The 27986-nt window shown below is 43.0% G+C and overlaps 1 protein-coding gene across 1 annotated transcript in view; it reads left to right on the plus strand.

Annotated features, from left to right (window-relative positions):
- The first annotated feature begins 944 nt into the window (after positions 1 to 944).
- MRPL48 (mitochondrial ribosomal protein L48) overlaps positions 945 to 27986 on the plus strand; it is a 53946-nt gene continuing 26904 nt past the window's right edge. The window contains exons 1-4 of the mRNA XM_081098713.1: positions 945 to 1296; positions 10519 to 10571; positions 14012 to 14049; positions 20557 to 20645. Coding sequence (XP_080954839.1) covers positions 1276 to 1296; positions 10519 to 10571; positions 14012 to 14049; positions 20557 to 20645 — 201 coding nt within the window. The 5' untranslated portion in view covers positions 945 to 1275. The remainder of the gene's footprint in view (positions 1297 to 10518; positions 10572 to 14011; positions 14050 to 20556; positions 20646 to 27986) is intronic.

Below are 27986 nucleotides of genomic sequence, written 5' to 3' on the forward strand. Positions count from 1 at the left end.
TTCTATCCACTGAGCCAAACCAGTTCGGGCAAATATATACATTTTTTTAAGAAGTGGCTCATAGAGATTAGTAGGAAGACCAAGTCATAAACAATTATAAAGCAATGGAGATTTCCAATCACAGAGATACAAAAACTCTGTGTATGAAGGGAGTACCTAGTCACATAAAGGCAGTATCAAGTGAAAAAAAAGGTGAACATCAAGTGAAATAACAAATATGCGGTTATTGTTGCTATTATTATTATTATTATTATTATTGCTGCTGCTACTGTTTTTGTTATTGTTGTTCTTAGCAAGGTGTAAAAACTGGTAAATATGAATGGGGCTTCAGTGATAGGGAGCTTGCTTTGTTATCAGAAACCCTGTCAAGATTTTTTATCCTATTGTTTTATCAATCCTTCCTATGCTTAAATTCCAAGGAGCTACAAAGGGCTATATAGGTAAATTGAGGCAGAGTTGCTAAGAGACCACCTAAAGAGGTAAATTCACAGTTAAGTGCCCAGCATAATGCATTGCCCATAGTGGTCTCTCTAAAGATAGTTATTATCAACTAGTATTAAACTAGTATTATTTTTTGGAGAGAGAGGGAGAAAGAAAGATTGATTTGTTCTTCCACGTATTTATGCATTCACTGGTTGATTGTTGTACGTGTCCTGACGGGGATTGAACCAGCAACCTTGCCATATCGGCACATTGCTCTAACCAACTGAGGTACCCCTCCAGGGCTACAAGGCAAGCGAATGTCAGAAAAGCTTACTTAGGATTAATCAGCTTTTATTTTATTTTATTTTATTTATTTATTTATTTATTTATTTATGGGGGGGGGGGGGGATTAATCAGTTTTTAAACCGAGGTTAGAAGTCTGCTCTCCATGCCCTGTGCTAGGCGCCTGAATGAATTAATCAGACAGGATCTCAGTCCTTGAGGAACTCAGAATCAAATATGGGAAAGAGACGGAAGCAATATATAGTATGGCAGACAAAACAGAATTGTGTGCCACGTATCTGGGCGGCGAGGGAGAGCGATCAATTCTGCCTGGAGAAAGCATGAAGGTGATACTGGAGCTGCAGGGTGGGCGGAGTCTGCAGAGGATTTCTGGACATCGAGTCTCAGAAGCTGCCGGAACCAAGGTGCTGCGGGAGTTGACGGAGTCTCGGTCGGAGATTGTTACGGGACCCGAACAAGGCCAGTCCGTCCGTGCTGTGAGCCGCCCGGGGGCTGCAGCTGCCTGGGTTGATCTTCATTTTGCACAGTAACAGGCCGCAGCAGCAAAGGATGAACGGAACTCTGGGGAAGGTAACGTGGGTTCCACGCCCGCTGCGCGCGGGGGAGGCGGCGGGGAGAACAGGGCTGGGAAGTGGCCCGGACTATCACCGCCCCTGCAGACATCCGGGTATAGAAAATGGCGAAAACCAGGCTCTTCCCGGCAGCACACGCGGCGCCTTGTAATCCAAGCGCTGCGCTCCCTCCTCTCCGCTCCGGGTGCGCCCGGCCGCACAGTTCTGCGCGCCACGCAATTCCGCCCTCGCCGCCCAGCGGCCTGAAAAGAGAGGATCCCCACGACGGGAGTCCCAGCACTAGGATAGGCCCCAGATCATTGTATCTTTGTATTAACTCATCCAGTTCCAGAATTTTCCCTAAGGATACCCTTTTTGACTTGAACTGATTGGGATGTGAGGATACTTGGCGGTAAGGGAAGGGCGGTAGTAAAATACATGTTTACTTATGAAACCGTAAGTGACTGCCGTAGAACCGATGCGCCGCTATGAAGGCATTCCTTGGCCCTCCCTTGTCCGCTTAACAGATCGAACAGATTTCAGTTGTGCTCTGTCAGTTGTGCTTCTCAGAATAATGACTTATTTTTCAGTGATTTATGTCAGAATTTTATTTTCGGTATTAATTGTGGAGACTGTATTTCCTCGATGCACATTAGCAGGTTCATCGCTGCTCATGGATCGACTAGTAATTATCTGGGGGCAGCCCCTGGATTTCTCCGGCTTCGTTTCCTTCAGGGCCCAAGCCCCCTTGATTCTGCGTGAAATAACTCACTGTGGTTCACCTGAGCCAAATGGTGAGCATGGGGCCAGACCTCGTGAAAGGATAACAGAAAACAATCAGAAAGTTCCCAGCTTCTATGGTTAAAGACAGCCAGACGGTGGCTCCGTGCTCCTGCTCTGCTTGCCTTGATGCCGAGGATGCTGGGAGGGGGAACCCCGCTTTGACCATTCGGGGCTCCAGGCAGCCCATGCAAACCTGTCGTTAGGCCGTCACATGCGGGCGGGCGTTTAGGGCCCTTCCGAGTCTGATGCCGCTGCCCCTTCCCCACCCCTTTGTAGACCGTTTCATCCGCCGGCTGCTTGTCCTTCCTTCGCCAAATGCTTAATTCCTGACCCTTGATCCTGTGGGGCCGCCTCACTTGCAGTGCCCGCACCGCCTGTCCGAACGCTCCATCCTCAGGCCCAGCTCACCGCGTCTTGTCCACGAGATGTTTCTGATTTCGCCGGCTAACGCGCCTCTTTATTCTCTGAACTCCCGGCTGGTGTTATGTTTTGACACCTAATCATGTGCAGTCTTATGAGCATCCTTGTCTCAGCCTGTCTGGGAGTGTTCCTAATACTTCGCGGTTACGAAGAAAACCAATGGGATTCTCTCTCTTGCCAGTTGTATGACCTTAGGCAGGTTATGTGACCTCTCTCCGCTTGTTTCACATCTGTAAAATGCAGGTCATGCTGCCCACTATGTGACATTGTTGTGTATAATCCAAGACATTATAGAAGATAATGTAAGGCTACTTTGTAAGGCATGTAGGACTATACAAATAGGAATAGTGACATTATTCTGTAATTAACAAATGGCTTCACCTGCATAATTTAATTTGATCTTCATAACATTATGAGATGATCCCGGCAGGTACGAGAGGAGGATATGGACGCTACTGGCACTGTCTGGAACATAATCGTTTCTCAGATGTTTTCCTGAATGCTTGAATGAATGAACTCCTTGCTTATAGGACAGGCGCCTCTTAAGTGGTAGCACTGAGACCATAGCCTAGGCCAGTGGTCGGCAAACTCCTTAGTCAGCAGAGCCCAATATCAACAGTACAACGATTGAAATTTCTTTTGAGAGCCAAATATTTTAAACATAAACTATATAGGTGGGTACATTGTTATTAACTTAATTAGGGTACTCCTAAGGCTTAGGAAGAGCCACACTCAAGGGGCCAAAGAGCCGCATGTGGCTCGCGAGCCGCAGTTTGCCGACCACGGGCCTAGGTTTTCCACCTCTCTAAGACCCCACTGTCTTTCCTTTTCTAAGTATTTCACCTCTCCTTACTTTGATAATAATCTTGGTTTTCCTAATCTGTGAAATAAAGAATGAAAGCTTTCCTTGACCTTCCCCATTGTCAGTCCTTCCTTTTTTGTGACCTATACAGTCCATCATACTGATCTCACATTGCAATGTAATAAATAATTTGTACATCTGCCATCCTCACTAGAAATATTTAAGGGTAGGCAACTGTATTTTCTTTGTGTTCAAATGTACTCATCTACAGTAGGTACTGAATGAATAAGTGATTGAATAAATGTTGACATTACATGATATTTACTTGGTAAAGCTAAGAATAGTACTTCAAACTCCTAGCTCAATTATCTTTCTTCGGGACCCTAAGACATTTTAGCTTACAACAATCTCAAATTGTAGATGAGTGAGAAGCCCAGCTTTACTGGAATAAAACTGGATGGAATCATGTACCTCCTTGGGTCAGTAGAAGTAGTACAGGCCTGGCCGGTGTGGGTAAGTGATTTAGCATTGACCTATGAATCCAGAGGTTGCCAGTTCAATACCTGGTCAGGGCACATGCCCAGGTTGCTGGCTCAGTACCCAGTACGGGCATGCAAGAGGCAGCCAATAGATGTTTCTATCTCTCTTTCCCTTCTCTCTCTGAAATTAATAAACACTGATAGAGATAGATGTTTCTATCGCTGTCTCCCTTCCTCTCTCTCTGAAATAAAAAACATTAAAAAAAAAAGAAGTAGTAGAACAGAGTGGATCTGACTAAGACACTAATGCTGATTTTCATCAAACCCAGAATACATATTGATTGATCCAGATGACAGCCCAGAAAGAGCTACTCAACTATGTGGGCAGATCTCCTAGTTCAAGTGAAACCATTGAGGGCTAATATGGAGCAGAGTTCATATGAACAAGTGACAAATCAACAGACATGAATTAGGAGGACATAAGAAGATAGGAAATAGGAAACAAATGTACAGTGCCTAGAAGGGAAGGGAGTCCAAAATCCCAGGAAAATTATCAAGAAGTTCACTATATCCTGGTCACTACTAGACTTTAAGTGGAGGACAGGGACATTTTTCTACTTTGTTTATGGTTTTATCTTCAGCACCCATCACACACTAAGATATATATTGTTTAGTAAATGAGTAGCTGAACAATCACCACCGCTATCATCAATGCTACTTATTCTACCATTAACAATATGCCTTGCACTTGCTAAGCCCTTTTTATATATTATCTAATTTAATCATGTAAACAATTCTATGAGGTAAGTATTTTTATAACCTCTTTAGAGATAAGGAAGTAAGGTTTGGAGGCATTTACTAATTCAATCAGTAAATATTTATTTATTTATTTATTTTTTAGTAAATATTTATTGAGCCCAGCTGGCGTAGCTTAGTGGTTGAGCGTCGACCTTTGAACCAGGAGGTCACAGTTTGATTCCCAGTCAGGGCACATGCCCGGGTTGCGGCTTGATCCCCAGTTTGGGGCATGCAGGAGGCAGCCGATCAATGATTCTCATCACTGATGTTTCTGTCTCCCTCTCCCTCTCTCTCTGAAATCAATTTTTAAAATATTTTTAAAAATGTTTATTGAGCACTTGCTATGTGTAGAAAATGTGCTAGATGCTGGGATGTAGCTTTTTCTGTTTTCATGGAACTTGTATTCCTAGCAAAAGAGACAGATGAATTAAATAGGTAACTTTGTATGATAAATGCCATAAAAGAAAGATTCTGGGTGTTGTATGGATGTGTAACATGCAGGATCCAAGCAAGTCTGCACAGTCAGGAAAGTATTCTGAGGTTTTTACATGACTATGACTTAAAGAATGATAGAACTTTTTCTCTTTTTTTATGATAAAGAGCATGTGCAAAACCCCCGAAATGAGAACACACTGGGAATTTCAGAGGGCCCCAAGGAACTTGGGAGAGAAGCAGTGGGGCTTGGATCAAGGGAGAATGTGCAGAGAAGTATGGGGATGAGAGTTGGGGAGAGAGTAGGGGAGTGGGCTTACAGTTCAGGAGATGACCACAGGTGTTTTGAACTGAATTTAGTCCTGGAGAATGTTAGGGAATTGGGCCATCTAGCAGTTATGATGTGAGGCCAGATATTTCTTTTTTAAAAAAAATACTGAGATATCATTCACTTACCATAATATTCACCCTTTAAAAGTGGACAACTCAGTGGTTTTTAGCATATTCACAAAACTGTGCAGCTATCACCACTACCTAGTTCCAGAATATTTTCATCACTCCAAAAAGAAACCCTGTGCCCATAACAAGTCACTTTATCATTCCCCAATACCCCTGCCCACCCCCTGGTAACCACTAACCTACTTTCTGTCTCTATGGGTTTGTCTGTTCTGGTCATTTCATATAAATGAAATCATACAGTATCTGAATTCCTTTAGTGAATTCCTTTAGTGAAGCCATGAATTCCTTTAGTGCCTTGCCAAAGCTCATACAGCTAGTAAAATGGAAGTGCTAATGTTCAAACCCAGGTCTTTGTGAATTTATAACCGGTGCCCCTAACTGCCATAAAGACTCAGTGCAAAGACCGACTTTGATAGTCTGTCATTCTTTAAGTCATAGCCATGCAACAACCTCAACATCAGAAGAGAATGGCTAGAGGAAAACTATAAACAAAAGCAGTTTTGAAAGAACTTAGAAAAAGGTCAGCTAGAACATATCTACCAGCTATGTGCATTGGACATATTAATTCTCCTTTCTGAGCTTTGGTATCCTCACAGTAAAACGGGAGTAGAAATATCTACCTCACAGAATCGTTGCGAGCAATAAAGGAAATGATGTTTGGCATATAGCAGGTGCTTAACAAATAGGATTATTTAGGCTATTATGAGCATATTCACTTCACTAATTACTCTTTTGAGAGGTAAGTGGCATAATGGAAATCGTGGGCTTTGGATTCAGTCAGACTTGGGGTTGAATTCTTGGCACCTCTGACCAAGCTTATAACTTTGAGCAATTGAACCTAAGCCTTTGTATTTTCCTCTATAAAACAGACAATTATCTCAATAATGACTCTACCTTTGGCATAAAGAGTATGTGTAAAGTGCTTAGCACAAAGGATGTACTCAATAAGTAATAGTAAAAATGCTATTTTAGATAATATTTGTTAATATACAGATTTATTCTGTTAGTCTTCATAAAACACCTCTCAGTTGTTTCCTCATGGGCCCCTGACCCACTGCTGGCACTGCCCACTTTGGGGCTCTGGTGTCTAAGGTTGCTCATCCTATATAATGAAAGCCTAATATGCAAAATGACTGAATGGTGGAACTACCGGGGGGGGGGGGGCAGGGCCAGTGAGTGAGTGGTGCCAGGCCAGCCAAGGTGGGTGCCAGTGGGCAGAGGGAGGGGATGCCAATCGGGGGGCGGCAGCAGCAACTGGCGGTGGTGGAGAGGCGATTGGGGGGCAGGACTGGCCACTCGCTGGCTGGAGCTGTCCCCCTATCGGCCCGCCGGTCACCTACCGCAGAGGGAGGCCAGACTGCGGCTTAGGCCCCTGAGGGCTTCCAGACTGCGAGAGGGTGCAGGCCGGGCTGAGGGATTCCCCGCCCCCCGTGCATGAATTTTAGTGCACCAGGCCTCTAGTGAACTATAAGGTTTTGTCCCCTGACTTCTCTTCTTTGGTAGCTGTGAAGTCCTTTCCACTTCTTGGCTCCCAAGCTCCTGGGACAAGTATTTTTATATCCCGTTGTGGCAGCTGTGTCCTCATTCATTCATTCACTAGCATGACTGTCCTCCTCTTCCGTTTGCTCCAGAGCTGGAGCTGCTCTTCATTTGCTCACTGGGAGGAGGGGGTATTCGTGCATGCAGTCCCAAAATAGATTACTTTGGTCCTGATAAATAATGCTGAGCATTGCAGGGAGAGGAAGCACATTTCCCAGAGCTGAAAGGAAGCAGCGTTCACACCACAGTTTGAATGTCTTCCAGAAAGTTGTCAGCCTTTAAGCCTGGCTTTTAGATAATTACATCCTTTGCTATTGTAGAGACTCTGAACAATTAAAGTGAGGAAAAATCAGTGTCATCTAGATCTTTCTTCCCATCCAATACTTCCTCTGTATGAAGTGACCCATTTAAGAATATATTCTGTTCACTGGATTTCTGTCCTGTTTGTGATGATGGTTGACAGATCTTGGGACTGGAGGAACCTTAGAGTCATTTGTTCTAACTTCAGAGGGAAGCACTAGCCAAGGTACTGTTGACAAAAGGTTGCTGCCACCAATCCAACCCCAACAGGAGTCCCCAATTTAGGATGGGGTGAAGGGGCAGAAACTTTACTCACATGAACAGCTTGCAAACCCGGGAAGCACAGCCTCTGGTGGAAACTGAGAAAGGGCACTCCATGAGGACAAAGCGGAGGCTCCCTTATTTAAAGTCCCTGCCCTAATCCCTGCTTGGTCCATTTTTATGCAAATGCGGAATACAAATTTGCACATTCTGATTGGTTCAAATAGCACTGCTCTGATTGGTCAGAATCCCATTTTCTAATTGGTCATTGTGGAGTTGATCTGATTGGTCAGTAAGTATGCAAATGAGGATATGGTTGAGCAGTTCTCATTGAATGAGGCAGGTCTCAGCCCATTGGTCAAAATATAGTTACCAGGAACTCCTTTATAAGGGTTGACTCTGAACACGGTGCAGGAGATTGGTAACTCAGTCTGTACCTTTTCCCTGAGATGCAGAGTACATCAGAAGCCTCTGTCCCTAATGGCTGCTAGACTCTGGTTAGGAATTTGGACCCAGTTAACCATGAGGAGTCCTTTGCAGTTATTTTCCTTCTTAAGGTCCACAATATGGTGGCTAGAGGTGGGGGAGCCAGCTGGCGTTCCTGTTTCCTGGGGCTCACAGCTGCCTACTCTCTATCTTTTATGTTAGGTTAAGCATTTTGCACACATACTTTACAAAGTTTTTTAGTATCTGATTTAATTGTGATTTTTAGGATTGTCAATGTACTTTGTTCTCCCTTCCATCTATTCATCATGACCTCACATACTCTGGGAGACTTTTCCTAAACTTGAACATTTCCTAAGCACCAAAACATTTATTTATGTGAGAGAGGGTGTAAAATAGAAAATTATTTTCTTTGAAATCAGAGAAACCTAAGATCCTATGCTAGTTCTGATAGTAGTTGTTTGGCCTTGGGTAAATTACTTAATCTCAGTTTCCTCAACTGCAAAAATGGGATAATAATACTTAACTTATAAGGGAATTATGATTTAGACACACAGTAGGCATTCAACAGGTAGTAGCATTGCTTATCACTTCTTTCTAATCATTTATTTATTCACCAAAACAAACCTTGATTGAATGTCTACAATGTGCCTGAGAGGAATATGACAGTACATTACCCTTGCCCCTGAGGATCTCTTGGTTTAGCATACTGATCTATGGGTGATGTTACGAGTTTTAGTCAATCTCTTGAAGTAGTATGTCTATTTATGCCTATATGTATTTGTCGGGGAAGAAGATTCATGTCTTTGAGAAAATTCTCAGCAATGTCTTTAATACTCCGAAAGCTAAGAATTTCTCTGGCCATCTCTGCCTGGATTTCCTGCCCAAAGTGCTTGTTCATGGGACTTATTGTGACTTAATCATATAATGCTTATACTATTGCTTAGCTGTTTGACAGAAATGTATACCATATCCCCAGCCATTTGAACTATGGGGTAGGGATTGTGCTTACATTTCTTTCCCAACTTTTTAAAATTGAATTTAGAGAGAGGAAGGAAGAGAGAGAGAGAGAGAGAGAGAGAGAGAGAGAGAGAGGAGAGAGAAACATCGATGTGTGAGCAAAACATCAATCAGTTACCTCCCACATATGCCCAGACTGGGTGGCTGAACCTGCAACCTTGTGCCCTGACCTTATGATGTACTAGATGACACATCAACCAACTGAGCCACACCTGCCAGGGCTGTGCTTATATTTTTTAACAGATTTATAGAGATATAATTCAAGTACTATATAATTCACCTATTTAAAATGTGCAGTTCCATGGCTTTTAATATATTCAGAGTGGTGCAACCATCACTACAATCAATTTTAGAACATTTTCATCATCGAAAAAACCCCATATACCTTGGCTGTCATTCCCAGCTCCTCAGATCCTCAGCCCTAGTCAACCACTAATCACTTTCACTATAGATTTGCCTATTCCCAGTTTTTCATATAAATGTAGTCATACAATATTTGGCCCTTGTGACTGATTTCTATCACTTAGCATAATATTTTCAAAATTTATTCATGTTACATTTTTTTTATTTTTTAAATATATTTTTATTGAGTTCACAGAGAAATGGAGAGGGAGAGAGAGATAGAAACATCAATGATAAGGGAATCATTGATTGGCTGCCTCCTGCATGCCTCACACTAGGGATCCAGCCCACAACCCAGGCATATACCTTGACAGGGAATTGAACTGTGACCTCCTGGTTCTGGTTCATAGGTCAATGCTCAACCACTGAGCCACACCAGCCAGGCACATTTTGTTTTATATTCCCTTTAATATTCAGCACAGTACTGTAGTTGGCACATAATAATAGTCTTTTTGTTTATTTTATAATAGTCTTTTTAAAAATAAACTTTCAAATTTGTGCAAGAGTAGGCCTTCCTTCCCCCGGCTGCCAGCACCGGCTTCCCTCTGGCACCCGGGACCCGGGCTTCCCTTGCAGTCCAGCTTCATCCGGAAGGTCGTCCGGTCTAATTAGCATATTACGCTTTTATTATTATAGATAATTTCTTGGACTGTAACCTCAGTGGGCCTTAGTTGCCTCATCTATAAAATTGCTTTCAAGTGTTTTGAGAATTAGGGAAGAAGTTAAGAAAGTCTGTTGCACGGTGCCTGTGCTTGGCAGAAGCATCATAGTTGTTGATCGATATTAGAAAAATAGATCAAATTAGAAAGGGGAAACAAGGTTCTTTCTTTAAAAAACAAAAAGCGCTCCCCCCCTCCCCCCCGGGTGCAGGATGGAAGGGGGGCTTCTGTTTTTTGAGCATTTTCTGTAGTGGGTGGAATAAGAAGGGAAAGATGACTTTGGTTTGCCTGCATATTTAAGATTAACTATAGGACAGCTTCTTTGCCTGACAAGAGCCTTTAGGTCCTTTTGTTTTGTGTACTGAGTTCTAGCCTCTTTGTGAAGAGATGCTTGGAAGTTTATCAGTGCTTAAGATTGTCCTAACATTGTTATTTTGCTGTAGGTGCTGTGTTTGAAGAATGATATCATTTTTAAGAAAGCCTTTCCTCTCTTAAGGTAAGGATATTAATAATAATAGTTGAATATAGTTAACATTTGCATTCTGCCAGGTAATTCACACAGCATTTTTCTTTCATCATCTCCACTTGCATGTCTACTAAGCATCTTGAGCATGAACACCTCTTCCATCTTGCTCTTTTTTATTTATTTATTTTTTTATTTCAGAGAGGAAGGGAGAGGGAAAGGGAGAGAGAAACATCAATGATGAGAGAGAATTGGTGATTAGCTGCTTCCTGCACGCCCCCTTCAGGGGATGGAGCCCACAGCCCAGGTACGTGCTCTTGACTGGAATCAAACCTGGAACCCTTCAGTCTGCAGGCTGACGCTCTATCCAATGAGCCAAACCAGCTAGGGCATGCCATCTTGCTCTTTATCCATTCTCAGTGAATGACAAACCCATTCATCTGGTTGCTTAGGCCAGAATCCTTGGGAGTGATCCTTGACATTGTTATTTCTCTCACTCTACATCTAATTCTTTAACAAATCCTGTTGGCTCAACTTGTGAAATATTATAGAATTAAACCAGATTCAGGTCTCAAACTATTTGTTTTGCTAAACTACTAGGGACCAGCTCCTTATCTTCCTAACACGTTAAGCGCCAAGCCTGTATTGTCTTCCTTTCCGTTTAGCCCACAATATCTGATTTCACCGATATGCTGGCGGCATCAGTGACTGACCGGTCCAGACAGAAAGTATAGTGTCAGTCACCGATGACTGACATGGCGCTTAACGTATAAACTACAATTATGCTGCCTTCTAAGTGGTCTCACTGCCTTCACTTTTGTCTTCTATCCTTTGCACTAAAATCAGAGTGATTCTTTTAAAATCGAGTTAGCTCATGTTACTTCTCTCTCAGACTTTCCCATCTTAGTCAAAATAAGTTCTACAATCCTACCATGGCTTACAAGTCTTTATCTAATCTGTTCCCTCATTGTATACTTCTACTTACTCACTGGCTCCCTTTCTATTCCTTGATGACATAACCATTCTCCCACCTAAGGATCTTTGCACATTCTCCCCTCAGATATCCATATAGTTTGTCCTCTGACTTTATTCAGGTTTGTGCCCAAATGTTGTATCATCAGGGAGGCCTTCTCTATCTACACCTCCCATCAATCTCTGTCCCCTTACCTTTATTTTTCATAGCAGGTATTACCACTTGACACATTTTATATATATGTATGTGTATATATATTTAAATTATCTGTCTTCCTCACCCTGCCCACTAGAATATAATCATCATATGGATAAAGACTTGCTAGTTTTGTTTACTTCTATATCCCAAGGGCCTAGAATGGTGTCTGACACATAGTAGGCATTTAATAAATACTTGTTGAATGAATTAATAGTTCTTCATAATTATCAGGTGAGGCAGGTGATATTATCTCAATTTTATGCATAAATAACTGAGGTTCAAAATGGTAAATCAATGGCTCGAAGATGACATAGCTAATATAAGTTGGAGTTAGGATTCAAACCCAAGTTGTTCTTTCACTCTTCTGTATTTACAGTATGTTTTTTCTCTGGATGATAATGAAGAGCATTTGGCAGTTTATTTCTCTATTCATCAGATATCCACAATGTCTTATGCATGGCAGCCACATGATATAAAACAATGAATTGAATATCTTCCTGACCACATGAGCTTGGATGAATTCTTTAATCCTTTACATTTATTGAAGCCTTTTCCTCTTATTCCCTTTCCATCTTAATCTATTTTTCCATTAGTCAGTCAGTTATTTAATATGCATTTACTATGGCACCATGCTAGGCATTTTACATGTTCTCACATTAACAAAAACACTACAGGACAAATATACAAATATTGTTATTTTACAAAAGAGGTATCTGGCCTTGGCCAGGTAGCTCAGTTGGTTAGTGTCGTCCTGATATGCCAATGTTTTGGGTTCAATCCTCAGTCAGGGCACATACAAGAATCTATGAATAGTTCTGGCCAGTGTTGTTCAATGTTCTCTTCAGTGTTGAGAGCATCTGTCTGAGGACTGAAGGATCCAGGTTCGATTCCCGATCAAGGGCATGTACCTGGGCTGCAGGCCCGATCCAGGCTTAGGTGGGGTGTGTGCAGGAGGCGGCCAATCAATATATCTCTCTCACATCGATGTTTTTCTCTCTCTCCCCCCTCCCTTCCTTCCTCTGTCTCTCTCTGTGAAATCAATAAATTTAAAATAAAAAAGAGGAAACTGGCTCAGAGAGTTTAAGATACATTTTCAGTCCCATGAGATGAAGTAACTATGTTACAGAGACACAAAACAACTTGCCTAAGGTCACAGTTTGGAAATGGTGGAATCAGCATTTAATCACAGATCTGCTTGTCTCTAACTTGTCCCACAGTTTAGCATCAAAGCTTTGCAGGATACTGAATTAAAATACTCTGATTACTTAGTCAACCAAACAGAACCATTTTAAATTATGTACTTATTTATTATTTTTGTTGTTATTGATTTTAGAGAGAGGAAGCGGGAGGGAGAGAGACAGAAAGAACATTGATGTGAGAGAGAAACATTGATGGGTTGCCTCCTGTTGTGCCCTGACCAGAGATCAAACCTGCAACCTGTTGGTGTATAGGATGACACTCCAACCAAGTGGGCCACCTGGCCAGGGCCCAACAGAACCATTTTATTCTCCTCCATATTCACTGGCTTCTGTATCCAGTCTAGCTCTCATTGCTGTCCCTTCCTCTCCATCTTCCCTGAGCATGTTCTAATGCAAGGCTATTATAAGAACCACCTCACTGGTTCTCTTGCCTCAGTCTCACCTCTTCCCATTCATTTCTCACCTACTGCCAGGGTTAACTTCCAAAACTTAATCTTGATCATGTCACTCCTGTGCGTAAATTCTGCCAGGAGCTTCCCACTGCCTATACAGAATAAAGACCAAACTCCTTTGCACAGCACACGAGGTTCTTTATAACCTGACTCCCTATTACCTCTTTCACCCTGTTCCCTTCCCTGCAGCTTAAATTCCACTTACATCCAGCTGCTTGCTGTTCCCTAAACTTACCACTTTTATCCCTCTGCTTAGAATGCTTTACCTGTTAGGGTAAGTAATCCAGAACAGTTCATTTTTAAAGCTCAGCTCAAAAAGTTTCACCTCCCTGGTGGAAATGATCACACTTTCCTTTGTGTTTCACCAAATCATATACATGTTTTTGTTCTGGATCAGTATTATACTGTGGTTCGCATTTGCTTACAACTCTCTCCCAACTAGACCATAGATAGAGACATTTACTTTGTATTTTTGTATCCTCAAGACCTAAGCACATTGGCTGGCACATAGTAGGTACTTAATATTTGTGGAAAGGAGGGAAGGAGGAAATATCTGGCATTGACTTATCCTTGATGAGGAGTATACAAGTTTTGATAACTGCAAATAAATAGCAGGTATCTAATTGTATTCACCGTACTCTCTCTTTTTAGGTTCAGAACTTCAGGAGAGAATTCCATTTGTTCTGCAGGTAAGCATTTTTTTCCTGGTGTAGTCTGCTTACTTTAAGTGACTCTCTAGCACGCTAATAATTTTTCTACAAGGATGCCTAACATATCTTTGAGAAGAGTGGCTGGGACCAGATCCAGGCCCTCACATGGAATAGGGTAGTGGGCAAGAACATAAAGAAATGGTTAGGAGCAAGAGCTCTACAGTTCGTTTAGATTCCAACTCTAACTCGTATTTATTGTGTGACCTTTGGCTAATTCCCCATAACTTCATTTCCTCACTTTTAAAAAATAGGGATAATTAGGCCATGGCCAGATAACTTAGTTGGTTGGAGCATTGTCCCAATGCACCAGGGTTGTGGGTTCGATCCTTGTTCAGGGGACAAACAGGAGTCAATCAATGAATGCATACAAAAGTGAAACAACAAATCAATGTCTGTCTGTCTGTCTGTCTGTCTGTCTCTCTCCCTCTCCCTCTCTCCACCTTCTCCTTCCCTTTCTCTTCTTCTATCTCTAGGATCAATCAATAAATAAAAATTTAAACATGGGGATAATTATAGTACTAACTACAGTGAATTATTTGGAGACTCAGTGAGGTAAAACACATAAAGTGCTCAAAAAGTTAGATGTTTTTGTTATTATTTCTATTATTAGTGTTACTATTCCAGACTTATTTTTCATGTCTATCATCTGCCAGGCTAGGGCTTTTCTCTTTGTATTTTGTAATGACTGTCCATTCAATTTGATTAACTCAGTGGTTCTCAACCTTCCTAATGCCACAACCCTTTAATACAGTTCCTCATGTTGTGGTGACCCCCAATTTCTTTGTTACAAATTGAACATAATTAAAGCATAGTGATTAATCACAAAAACAATATGTAATTATATATGTGTTTTCCGATGGTCTTAGGCAACCCCTGTGAAAGGGTTGTTCGACCCCCAAAGGGGTCGCGACCCACAGGTTGAGAACCACTGGATTAACTCAATAAATTTTAATCTGTTTCAATCTAATTATTAACCATTTTTGCTTTGTCTATTATGTGAGAAATTTCAAAGCAATTGTTGTATTTCAATGAAATCTGTCATTTTTCTAAAGAGGAATGGGAGTAAAGAAGGGAACTAATATTTACTGAGTGCTTAATATGTGCCAGGCAATGTATAAGAGGTTTGATATCTGTTAATTCTTTTAGAAGATGGCTGCAATGTATAGAGAATCACCATTTCTTTTAGCCCTAAAGCCCAGCATCTCAAAATATGGGCTTCTTTTTATTACTGGTTCTCTCAGCAAACATTTATTGTACCAGGATATGTGTTAGGTGCTGAGGATATAAAATTAAGAGGATACAGTCCTTGCCATTTGGAAGCTTACAGTCTTGTAAGAAATAATTCTCCCCCCAAGAATACTACAATGAACACTTATGTACCTACCACTTAGATTTAACTGTTGTTAACATTTTCCTTTCTGTATTAGACATCATGATACTTCACCTTTAAATACTTCAGCATGCATTTCTAGAAATAAGAACATTTTCTACATTCTGTTAAAGAGACACAAAACCATTATCTCACACAAGAAAATTCTGTATAATAAAAGGCTAATATGCAAATGGACTGAACGGTGGAACAACTGGCGGAATGACCAGTCACTATGATGCGCACTGACCACCAGGGGCAGACGCTCAATGCAGGAGTTGTCCCTGGTGGTCAGTGTGCTCCCACAGGGGGAGTGCCGCTCAGCCAGAAGCTGGGCTCATGGCTGGCAAGCGCAGCGGAGGTGGTGGGAGCCTCTTCCATCTCCGTGGCCACGCTAAGGAGCCGCGAGCCAAGTGGTAAGGAGCAGCGACCAGGCGGGTGGTAAGGAGTGAGGAGTCCCAGACTGTGAGAGGGATGTCTGAGGCGTCCTGGACTGCAAGAGGGTGCAGGCTGGGCTGAGGGATCTCCTCTCCCCCCACCAGTGCATGAATTTCATGTACTGGGTCTCTAGTAATAAATAAATAAATAGATAGATAGATAGATAGATAGATAAATAGATAGATAATCTATATAATTATTTTGAATGTATTGCCTTAAGAGAAACAATTTGAAGAGGACGATTCTGAGTCTGATTTTGAACATGTTGAATTGAGTGCTTGTGAGGAGGATATATTAAGTAGCCCATTGGATACATTGATCTTGAGTGCAAATATAGGTTTGGGTTGAAACTGTAAATTTGGAAGTCATCATAGTGTCCATCTTAAGTCATGGGAATGAATGAAACCACCTGAGGAGAACAATTAGAGAAGAGGCCCAAGGATCAGGCACCTGGGGAACTTCAACATTAAAAAATTGGATAGTGCCGAAACCGGTTTGGCTCAGTGGATAGAGCGTCGGCCTACGGACTGAAAGGTCCCAGGTTCGATTCCGGTCAAGGGCATGTACCTGGGTTGCGGGCATATCCCCAGTAGGAGATGTGCAGGAGGCAGCTGATCGGTGTTTCTCTCTCATCGATGTTTCTAACTATCTCTCTCTCTTCCTCTCTGTAAAAAATCAATAAAATATATTTTAAAAAAATTGGATAGAGAGTGAAAGAGATGGCAAATAGGATTGAAAATAGGAGGCCAAAATGATAGGAGAAAACCAGGATAGTATAGTTTCATGGCAAACAAAAGTAGTATTAAACCTTTTGTATAAATAAAAAAGAAAACTCAGATGCCAGTCACCATTTTTAAGTACACAGAAACGCAATAACCCTTCAGTGGTTTCAAAAAGCAAGGCTGGAAGTGACCTTTGAGGTGATTACATTTCTCAGGTAAAAGTGCCACAAATGCTTGCCATGAAGTCTCATCTACTGAAATTCCTTGGCAAGGAGGCATTTTCAAATGCAGTTTGGGACAATTCCTATATTTAGAGCAGCTGGTTAATTAAGAAGCTGAATCAAACTACTGTTAAATTACCATTTTCCTCCTTAAATGAAAGGTTTTGGTCAAATTACCAGTGGTTAAACTGCTTAATTAGGCAGTTGTTTTAATTGTAAAATTTATAAGTTTGAAAGCCTCTGATTTTGATAAGTTCAACTGAATCCCCCCTCTTTCATGTCATTAATCTGGGTTTCCTGCTGTCACATTAACATTGCAGCCTCCTGAGAGAAAAGGCAACTCTTTTCACTGAAGAAAACAAAACCCCAGGGTTTTGAAAGGAGGCTTTGAAAATCTTTCAGTTAACACAATTACTGCATGTAATCATGTAGTGACTTCTCCCACCTCACACCCCTTCCTGTATATATGCCAGAGCCACTGTCCTTCATTGTCCTTGTTTACTAAACTCAATTGTTTCTCCTTCAAAATAGTAACAAGTGTATATAGTAGGGCTATTTGGGAGTAAAAAACTGGGGTAGCCCCAGCCAAGAATTAATTACGGGACATTCTCTCCATTCAACAGACTGCATATAACCTACTCAGCACCTGGCAAATAGTATGTGCTCAGAAGTGTAGGTTTACAGTTGGTTCTCACGACTGTAAACTTACTTTTGCCCACCCCTGTAGTGCTTCATACATAGTAAATACTTCTTTAAAAATTGTGTGAAATGAATAAATGGTTGAATTAATGAAAGAGAATAACTTAATTAGGTCAATGTTTTAGAAAGATTAATCAGTAAGCTCGCAGTGGTCGGCAAACTGTGGCTCGCGAGCCACATGCGGCTCTTTGGCCCCTTGAGTGTGGCTTTTCCACAAAATACCGACTTCTGCGCATGGGCCACGAAGTTTCAATCACACTGTACGTGCGCCCGCACGTGGTATTTTGTGGAAGAGCCATACGCAAGGGGCCAAAGAGCCGCATGTGGCTCCCCAGCTGCAGTTTGCCGACCACTGCTCTAGAGGATAGCATAGAGGGGGAGATATTTTGAGATCACCAACAATAACTTAGCCAAGACTACCATTTGAATCTCCTATCCCTTCCATCTATACTTCCTCTCCCTACTCCCTTTTCCTCACAACAACCAGTGATATTTTAAAAACACATTCAGACATATAATTTCCCTGCTTATGGCTGTTCAGTCTGAAATCCAAACCCTTAACAAGGCCCAGTGTGGTTTTTTCTGACCCACTGCTCTAGTCTCTGATACTCTCCATGCCCCTCTCACTTTGCGTCAGCCACACTGAAAACCAAAGCTGTGTCCCACATTGAAGCCTTTACACATGCTGTTTCCTCTGCCTGAAACATCCATCCTCTATCTTTTCACTTAATAAACTCTTCCTTGCCTTTCAGGTCTCAGTTTATTTTATTTATTTTTTTGAATAGGTAATACATGTGCATGGAACAAGTTTTAAAAGCTACAAAAGAATATAAAATAAACAGTAAATGTCCCTCTCCTCCTGCTTTCTAGCCACTTTCTCTCCCTGGGGATAAACACTATTACCATTTCCCTCTGAATTCTGGTTTCAGTTCACATGTCATTTTTTCAGAAAGGCCTTCTCTGATACTACAATCTAAAATAGATCCTCCGAGCCCTAGCCGGTTTGTCTCAGTGGAAAGAACATCAGCCTGTGGACTGAAGGGTCCCAGGTTCGATTCCGGTCAAGGGCACATGTCTGGGTTGAGGGCTCCTCCTCGGCCCTGGTTGGGGCATGTGCAAAGGCAACCAATCACTGGGAAAATATCCTCAGGTGAGGATTAAAAAACCAAACAAACAAAAAACAACAGGTAAAATAGATCCTCCGATTCTATTGCCATAACCCTCTGTGCTTTTTCTTTTTATTATCTCAATTTGGAATTTATTATATTTATTTGGTGACTGTTCCATTAATGATACCTTCCTCCCTCGAGACTGTCAGCTCCATAAGTGGAGTTTTGTTGGCCTTGTCTGCTTTTTTGCTGTTATTGTTAATCCTCCCCCAAAGATATTTTTTTCCATTGCTTTTTAGAGAGAGTGGAAGGGAGGGGGAGAGAGAGAGAGAAACATCAATGTGAAAGAGACACATCAATTGGTTGCCTCCTGCACATGCCCCACCAGGGCCAGGGATCGAGCCTGTAACCAAGGTACATGCCCTTGACCAGAATTGAACCTGGGACCCTTCAGTCTGCAGGCCGATGCTCTATACACTGAGTCAAACTGGCTAGGGTGGCCTTGTCTACTTTTATATCCCCCACTCTTAGCACAATGCCTGGTACATCATAAGTATGCCTTTTTCTGTAAACTCATCTCTTGCCAACCTGGTCCTCCTGTTCTGCCTTGAAATTCTCTCTGGCTCTTCCCCTCTCTATACCATGTTCTCTCCTCACTAACTCGTAGTCATCCTTCAAGTTTTACTTAAAAGCCACCTGCTCTAAGAATTCTTTCCCAACACCTCAAGTCTGGCCTCAGTGCCCCTCCTATGTATGGCCCTGCATTGGTATTACTGTTTCCCCGCTAGATCATAGGTTCTTTATTGCAGGGACTGTGTCTTTGTCTATTCTTATAGCCCCAGCTTCTAAAGGCATTGCGTGGTACCAAGAGTCCTGCCATAGATATTGGGTTGATTACACACTGCATAACTCTAGTGTGTGCCATTCACGTGGTATAATTGTCACTGGTTATCCTGATGGGAAATAATAAATACTTATTAAGTGAATGAACATGCTTTGAAGAGTTCAGTGCTTTCTCAAGGTCATGATGAAATCTTGTTGGATAAGATTAATTTGCAAGGCTCTGGTCTGAGGACTACTGTGTATTCATCAGGAGGATTTGGATATCATCTTCTTGGGTGGGGTCCCAGTTTGTAGAGTTGGAACCCGAAGACTCAAAGGGTCAAATGTCTTAGATTCAGAGAGACAGAATTGGGACAGTGGCTAAGAACACACCCCAGTTATTTTCAGTGCTCTTAGGGAACCTCTCCCCAAATACCTCCTCCCTTGTGTGGTTAAACACTCCTCTTGCAAGGATTCAGCTTTTACCTCTGCTGAGCCCATTGCCCTGCACCCTTCCCCACTGCTGCCCCCAAAGCAGAGTTAGTTTTTGTTCCTCTAGGCACTCCCTACCTTGCACTCATCTCCATTTAGGTATTTTTTTCATTTTTTTCCCATTTAAGTATTTTGTACACCATAATATAATTATCTGCTTTCCCATCATCCTTGCCCAGTATACACTGAGTGTCTAAAACTAGATGATTTTAAAAACGTTGTGGAAATCTATGATTGTCCTCATACCTAGTTATATTTGCTACCTGTCACTTTCTCTGTACAATCTGTAGAAAACTTCAAAAGAATTATTGCCTGTGGAGGGACAAGAGGAAATGACAACCCTGTGAGAATTTATTTTGTCCCTATACCACCAGTGGCTCTAGCAGGAGAGAGTTTCTCAAAGAAAGATAGGTAGTGGGACTGGATATAGTCCAGTGGGCAAAAGGAGAGAAAGGGTGGGTAAAACCGAGAGTTAGCCCAGGAAAATAAAATAGCTCTGGTTCTTTAAACCAAATAGTCCCAGTCTTGCAATGGAGAATTTGCCTCCTCACCTCATATGTGATCTGTTCCTGGAAGAGCTTTGAAACACATTTGTCTTATTTTCTCTCTTTTAGGTGGTATTCTACTGAGTACCAGCCGGCACTATAAGACAAAGCCCACCCATGGCATTGGAAGATACAAGCACTTAATTCAAGAACAAGAGGTAAAGGGGGCAGGGGTCCTTCAGAAGAGGAGAGTGTGCAGCTTTTGCACACACCCAAAGATCAGATCTGCATAGGTTGGCTGGTATTGGAGCTAGAAAGAATAGGGGGTCATCCCTCAGTCCTCTCCAGTTACTTAGTTTCAATATTATCCAGAGTGGAGATGTTTCTACCAGGTCCCAGTCTCTTCCCTAGGCCAGGTTATCATAGTGAAAAGCAAATGATTTAGTTTTATTATTTGTGATGCTTTAAAAAATATCCTAGTACTTAGTACTTAGTACTTAGTTTCTAGTTCCTAGTACTTAGCTTAGTATGGACCTCACAATGGAAATAATACATCCAGTTTAGCTGAGTGAATGGTGGCTAGTAGAGGTGGATTGCCGTTTTCAGCCAACTAGCTGAGTTTTATAGTGTTTGCAGATTTAAAATATGTATTCATTATCACAGATAATTGGGAGTTAGTTCTAATTATTATAAGACTAGAGGCCCGGTGCACGGCATTTGTGCATTCGGGGGGGTGAAGGGGTCCCTTAGCCCAGCCTGCGCCCTTTGTAGTCCAGAAGCCCTCAGGGGATGTCAGACTGAGGCTTAGGCCCGCTTCCCATGGGACATCCTTAGTGCTGAGGTGGGCCGCTGAGCTCACCAACCATCACCCCGGCTTGTGGCTGAGCAGTGCTCCCCCTGAGGGAGCGCACTGACCACTAGGGGGCAACTCCTGTGTTGAGCGTCTGCCCCCTAATGGTCAGTGTGCGTCATAGCGACTGGTGAACCTCCATTTGGTCGATTTGCATATTACCCTTTTATTATATAGGACTAGAGGCCCGGTGCACAAAAATTTGTGCACTCGGGAGGAGGGGGCGTCCCTCAGCCCGGCCTGTGCCCTCTCGCAGTCTGGGACCCCTCGGGAGATAACGACCTGCTGGCTTAGGCCTGCTCCCAGGTGGCAGAGGGCAGGCCCAATCCCTAGGTGCAGCCCCTGGTCGGACTCAGAGCAGGGCCAGTTGGGGAGTTGGGGCACCGCCCCCTGTCATGCACAGAGCAGGGCGGATCGGGAGGTTGCGATGCCACCCTCAGTCACTCTCAGGGTAGGGCCGATTGGGGGGTTGGGGCACCGCCCCCTGTCACACTCAAGGCAGTGTCGATGGGGAGGTTGGGGCACCACCCCCTGTCACGCACAGAGCAGGGCCCATCAGGGGGGTTGGGGCTCTGTACCCTATCATGCACAGAGCAGGGCCGATCAGGGGGTTGAGGAGCTCCCCCCGTCACTCACAGAGTAGGGCCGATAGGGGAGTTGGAGCACCGCGCCCTGTCACACACAGAGCAGGGCGGATCAGGGGGTTGGGGCGCCGCACCCTGTCACACTCAGGGCAAGGCCAATGGGGAGGTTATGGCTCTACCCCGTCACACACAGAGCAGGGCCCGTGGGGAGCGGTTGGGGTGTCGCCCTCTATCACCCACAGAGCAGGGGCGATCAGGGGGTTGGGGCACCACCACTGTCACACTCAGGGCAGGGCCGATGGGGAGATTTTGGCTCTACCCCATCACACACAGAGCAGGGCCCGTGGGGGGGGTGGGGGAGCGCCGCACCCTGTCACACACAGAGCCGCAGGGCGATCAGGGGGTTGGGGAGCTCCCCCCTATCAGGCACAGAGCAGGGCTGATCAGGGGGTTGGGGTGCCTTCCCCTGTCATGAACAGAGCAGGGCGGATAGGGAGGTTGTGGCCCCGCCCCCTGTCACACACAGAGCCTCAGGGCGATCAGGGGTTTGGGTGCTGCCCCCTGTCATGCTGATCCCGGTACCGGGAGGCCTTGCGGCTCCGCTGATCCTGGTGCTGGGAGGCATATTACCCTTTTACTATATAGGATAGAGGCCTGGTGCACGGGTGGGGGCCGGCTGGTTTGACCTGAAGGGTGTCCTGGATCAGGGTGGGGGTCCCCACTGGGATGCCTGGCCAGCCTGATGAGGGGATGATGGCTGTTTGCAGCTGGTCACACACCCTTCAGGGTGGGGGTCCCCACTGGGGTGCCTGGCCAGTCTGGGTGAGGGGCTGAGGGCTGTTTTCAGGCTGGCGGGTGACTGAAGCTCCCAACTGCTCCTTTTTTTTCTTTTTCTTTTTTATTCTGGGCCAGCTTTAGCTCTGAGGCTTGGCTCCAGCTCTTAGGCCTCTGCTGCTGAAAGCAGGTATCTGGTTTGTTTGGGTTCTATTTTCGAAACACTGTTTCAGCTCCAGCTCTGAGATCCCGGCTGGCTGAAAGCAGGTTTCTGGGGTTTTGTTTAGCTTTTATATTTGTAACAGTGTTTCAAACTGCAAGCTCAGAGGCCGGCAGTGGCAGGCGGGGAACGTTGGAGTCCTCCGTCACTGAAGCAAGCAAGCCTCATATTCACTTCAAGCTGCCTGGCTGCTGGCTGCCATCTTGGCTGGCAGTTAATTTGCATATCGCCCTGATTAGCCAATGGGAAGGGTAGCAGATGTACAGCTAATTACCGTGTTTCTCTTTTATTAGATAGGATAGGATTATTTAGCCTACTTCTCTGGCTCCAGCTGCAAGATTGCTTCTGGGTAGTTAGATTTCTGTGCATGTGCAGAGGATTTTCTGGTGGGGTGAACACAACACTGGCCTGAAAGTCAGAAGGTCTGGCTTTGAGTCATGATTCTATCACTTCCTGTAAAAGGTACAGTTAAGAAGATTTTGCAGTTCTACTGAGGAGTCTTCAACATTACTTTTGGTTCTTGGGCTTATTTTAATGTTCCCTGTAACCATGCACATCTCCCATTGCCTCTCTCTCCTTGGCAAAAGCTAAATACCACTGTCCTTGGGCTTCTGAAGCCACTAAGCTTGTCATGTTCTCTTAAGCATCATCCTTATATCAAGGAATTTCACTAGAAGAACATTGCCATGTCCAAGACTTGTATCAGGCAGCCTCCTAGCAGGAAACAGCCCAACTAAAATTATTCATTTGTAATGGGAAGTGTACGCAATTGGGAAACAGGAAAGTTATGTTCTAGGCTTGGTTCTGCAACTCATTAGCTTTGTGACTTTGGATAAATTAACCTTAATCCTCTGGGCATGGTGGGCCCTGAAATTTTATGCAAAATGTTTTCTATTTGTGACTTTTTCTGAGAAGAGTCTGTAGCTTTTTTCAGGCTCTTCAAAATGGTTGAGAAACTCCAGATTAGAATGTCTTTAAGAGTTTTTTAGTTTTGATATCCTGTAACTCCATGATGCTATGAAGTATTAATCAAACGCCTACTATGTAGTAGGCATGATTGGGGGCAACTTGCCTATGTAAACTGGGTTGCAATAACATTTTACAGGTTGGATGAACAAGATCTGGTTCATGCTCAGAGGGAGCTGGTAAACCATTAGAGATAAGACGTAGGTGATTATGTTCCCAAGCAGAAAACGACAAGTGCTAAAAGGAAGATATAAAGTACTATTAAATACCCTGGCTGGTAGCTCAGTTGGTTAGAGCATTGTACTGATATATCAAAGTTGTGAGTTTGATCCCCCTTCAGGGCACATACAAGAATCAGTCAATGAATGCATAAATAATTGGAACAACAAATTGATGCTTCTCCCTCTCTCTCTCTAAAAATAAATAAAATAAAGTGCTACTAAAAATTAGAAGAAAGAGTGATTTACACCCCTTCTGAGTTGTGACACCTTAGCATAGTTGTTGCAGTTGTTTTATTTTAGGACATCCCGCTTCTAAAAGTCCCACATAAATTAGCAGGAAATGAAATTGGTTTTGTTGGGGGAACAAGGAGAAGGTGTGTTTTTACTAGTAATGTTTTGGGATCTTTTGTCTTAAGATAATTTTCTGCATATGCCATGCTCCAACACACTCCTTAGCTTGGTATAAAAGGAAGTTTAATGCCATATTTAATGCCATCTGTCCCCATCTTTCTCTCTAGCTTCTTTTGCTATCTCATGGAGACCATGCTTTAACTCCATTGGGCCTCTTGCTTTTCATCCAAATCACCATACCATTTCAAGGCCTCTCACATGCTGTCCTTTTTCACTTGGTTAATACATCCTCAACCTTTAAATCTCAGTGAGAAGTAGGGTGAGGATGGAAAAAATGTATCTTCCCTTCTAAGAAACCTTCCTGGATTCCCTGCACTGGGTTACTTGTCCTGCCATGAGCTTCCCGAGTTCCTGTGCTTCCTCTGCCGTAGGACCTAATGCTCTGTTTTAACCATCTGTTTTGGTGACCACCTCCCCTTCTAGATGGTGAGCTCTATAGGGTAGAGGCCATGCCTTATTTTTTTCTGTGTCCTCACTGTCCAACACAGGACCTGGCATCAGATAGAGGGCAGTAAATATTGATTGAGCTAAATTGAAATGTGATTATTGAAGCTGCCCCAAGGCTTTAGAAATCAGAGCTGGCAAACACCACCCACTATCTGCAGACAGCTGGTTGCAGATGACCTTGGTTGCTGGAAGGGAATTATGCGCCCTCTACGTGCAGTACAGGCTTTTCTCTGAGGTCATTCATTGTTCTGGGGTGGCTAGCACAGTAGTGCTGGATAGCAGGGAAGCTACTGCGGGCTCACTTCCTGCAAGGACAACACAGTGAAAGTTCTGGCCTTCAGAGGCTCTGTCTCAAGTTCCAGTCTTGGAAAGCTAGAAGGCATCTTTGTGATCCCCTTTCTCTCCTTAAGTCTAGAACCTAGAAAAAACAAGTAAGTTTTTTCCTCTCTGGGTCTCAGGCTGGGTCCTCTACTCTCTTGAGCCACACATCCCTGAAATGAGAATTCTCATGTACAAAGTGCCTAGCCCTTGTCCCATTTCTGCTGGTATAATCTCTTCACTCCTCCTTCCAAAGGTCCCACACTCAGTCTTAAGACCCCTGAACCTTGGGAAGGAAAATGCACACCTACCTCATCTCAGCTTTCCTGGGCAATACTAGTTTTACCTCTTTTTTTCTTTCATGGCCTGATTGGTTCCCATCCCTCCACCCTGTGCCCTTTTCCTTGTTGCCTCTCTGAGGAGAAATTGATAGGGGAGATGAAAATGAGGCTTCCTCTTGGTTACATGGGAGATGACAGCAAACCATGGGGTTCCCAGTCTCTCATAGCATGACCCAACCTCCTTCTCAGTGGTTTTCCTTGCACCCTATGCTTCAGGCACATTTCTCATGCACTCATGCTGCCTCGTGTCTCTGTGCCTTTGCACATGCTCCTTCCCCTTTATGGAATGATACTTTTTTTCTTTCATCTGTAAGTCCCAGCTTGACTCACAGCAGTGAGAGATCACATTTTAGAGCTTATCTGCAGACCTCATTATTCCCTCAAAGGCCTTCATTATTCTGTTGAATGTAAATGCTTCAGAGTGTTTGGAATTATTTGACAGAAATAAAAAATAATATAGTCCTTCATATTTATATAGTGCTAGGTCATTTCTCCCAAGACAACTTACATACTTGCCCTCAGCTGTTATACTGCCTTCCATCTTGGGGCAATAGCAGCCCAAGTATCAGAGAATTGTCAAGAGAAAGGTGTGGGAAGATGGAACAGAGGCAATATAAATTGCTGTCAATTTGTAGTTGTTATATATTCTATTTTCTGGCCCTGGTATATCTTTTGTAACATAGGTAATTTACTTCCTTTTTATAGACTAGCCCCTAGGACTCAAGATAACTTTTCTCTGGGAAACTTAGTGAATGTTATTTTTACTGTTGACATAGAGGAGACATCTGCCATTTCTGACACCTGTTTATTTTGTTGTAGCACCCTCAGATAGATTAGCTCTGTGAGGAAAGCGTGGCATCATTCCTGGAAAAATCAGCAGCTCAGAATCACTTTATGGTGACAGTCCTAGCTTCCTGGGAACAGAAAGATTGGTTTTGCCAGTCCAGTGACTGTAGGGCCAGGCATGGGTTATAGGACTGGCTTAGACTCCTATAACCCATGTCTAGCCCTATAGTTGGCTCAGGAATAGTTGTTTTAAACTAGCATCCATGTTTTCCCTGAAGTATAACTCTTGTAACTCATTGAAAAGAAAGACCATCATTGAGCATCTACTATGTGCCAGGCACTGTGCGGAACATAGATGATTCTCAGGTGAGTGAGACACAGTATCTACAAAAAGTAGACAGTGGGCTGGGAAAGATAGTGCTCAGAAGTGTAACTAAATACACATTGTAAGTACTTTGCTAGGCAGAATGAATGAAGTATCAAGAGAACAAAGATAAAGAAGCAATTCTCCCTGAAAGGGTCAGTGAAGGTGTTAAGGAGTTCAGTTCAACAAACATTTATTAAGTGCCACCTGCATTCTTACAGTGAGTATATGAAACGACCAGACAGTCCTCCAGGAACATTCAGTTGCGTGGGTTAGCTGGAAACGCCAGGACTGTAAAGAGTTTCCCAGGGCTTTTCCAGACACAGAGAGAGATACTCCTGTGAAGGCCTGACGTAGCCTGTGCCGTTGAGCACCCTGATCTCCAGCCCACTGGAACCTCATTCTGCCTTGCCTGTTCTGCTGCATGATAACAGTGTCAGAGTTTTAGATGGATTCATATTTGATGTGATGATAGTAATGATCCCATTCCATTTCCAAAGTGCTTTCACATACATTATCTCAATGTCTTTCACACCATATGCCCTCAGAACAGTGGTGATCCTTGAATCCCTCCTCAAGTTTACTACTAATGTAATCTTCTATACTTTAGAAAGGCATTAAGTTAATGGATATAATTTTCTAAATTTCAAAATTTTCTCCCATCAGTTTTACTTGATAAAAACAAATATTAACAGAGACACTCATATATGTTTTCATATTTTTTGAGATGCAGAGAACTCCATTTATATAATATTTTCTTCTAGTAAAATTGTTTTTGTTGTATATGATGAAAGTATGTTGATGAGTATTTCATGTTGTTTCACAGAGAAAAACATGATTTTTTTGTTGGCTTTTTGCAACCAACAAATTTGAAAACCAGGCCTTTTGATTCACCAACTATCCTGTGAGGTAGACAGGGTGGAAAAGGAAACTGATGAGCATAAATGATTTCTCTATGACCATATGGCTAGTAAATGACAGTACCAGAATTCAGTTCAGTTCAATTCAACACTTAATATTGGTGGGCTCTAGGAATAGAGAAATGAATGTCACATAGTACCTTCTTATATGAACTGAAATAGTGGTTTGGCTGCCATAATAAATCCACTTGATCAAGGGCTTAAATAAGATAGAAGCTTATTTCTCTCACCTAAAAGTATAAATAGATATTCTTCCAGCTTTTGGTTTTGCCACACATCATATTGCTTCTGTCTCATATCTGAGATGGCTGCTCCCTCTTCAGCCATGTCTACATTCCATTCAGCAGGAAGGGGTAA

This window comes from Myotis nattereri, assembly GCF_964212035.1.
Source record: "Myotis nattereri genome assembly, chromosome: 9".
NCBI classification, from domain to species: Eukaryota; Metazoa; Chordata; class Mammalia; order Chiroptera; family Vespertilionidae; genus Myotis; species Myotis nattereri.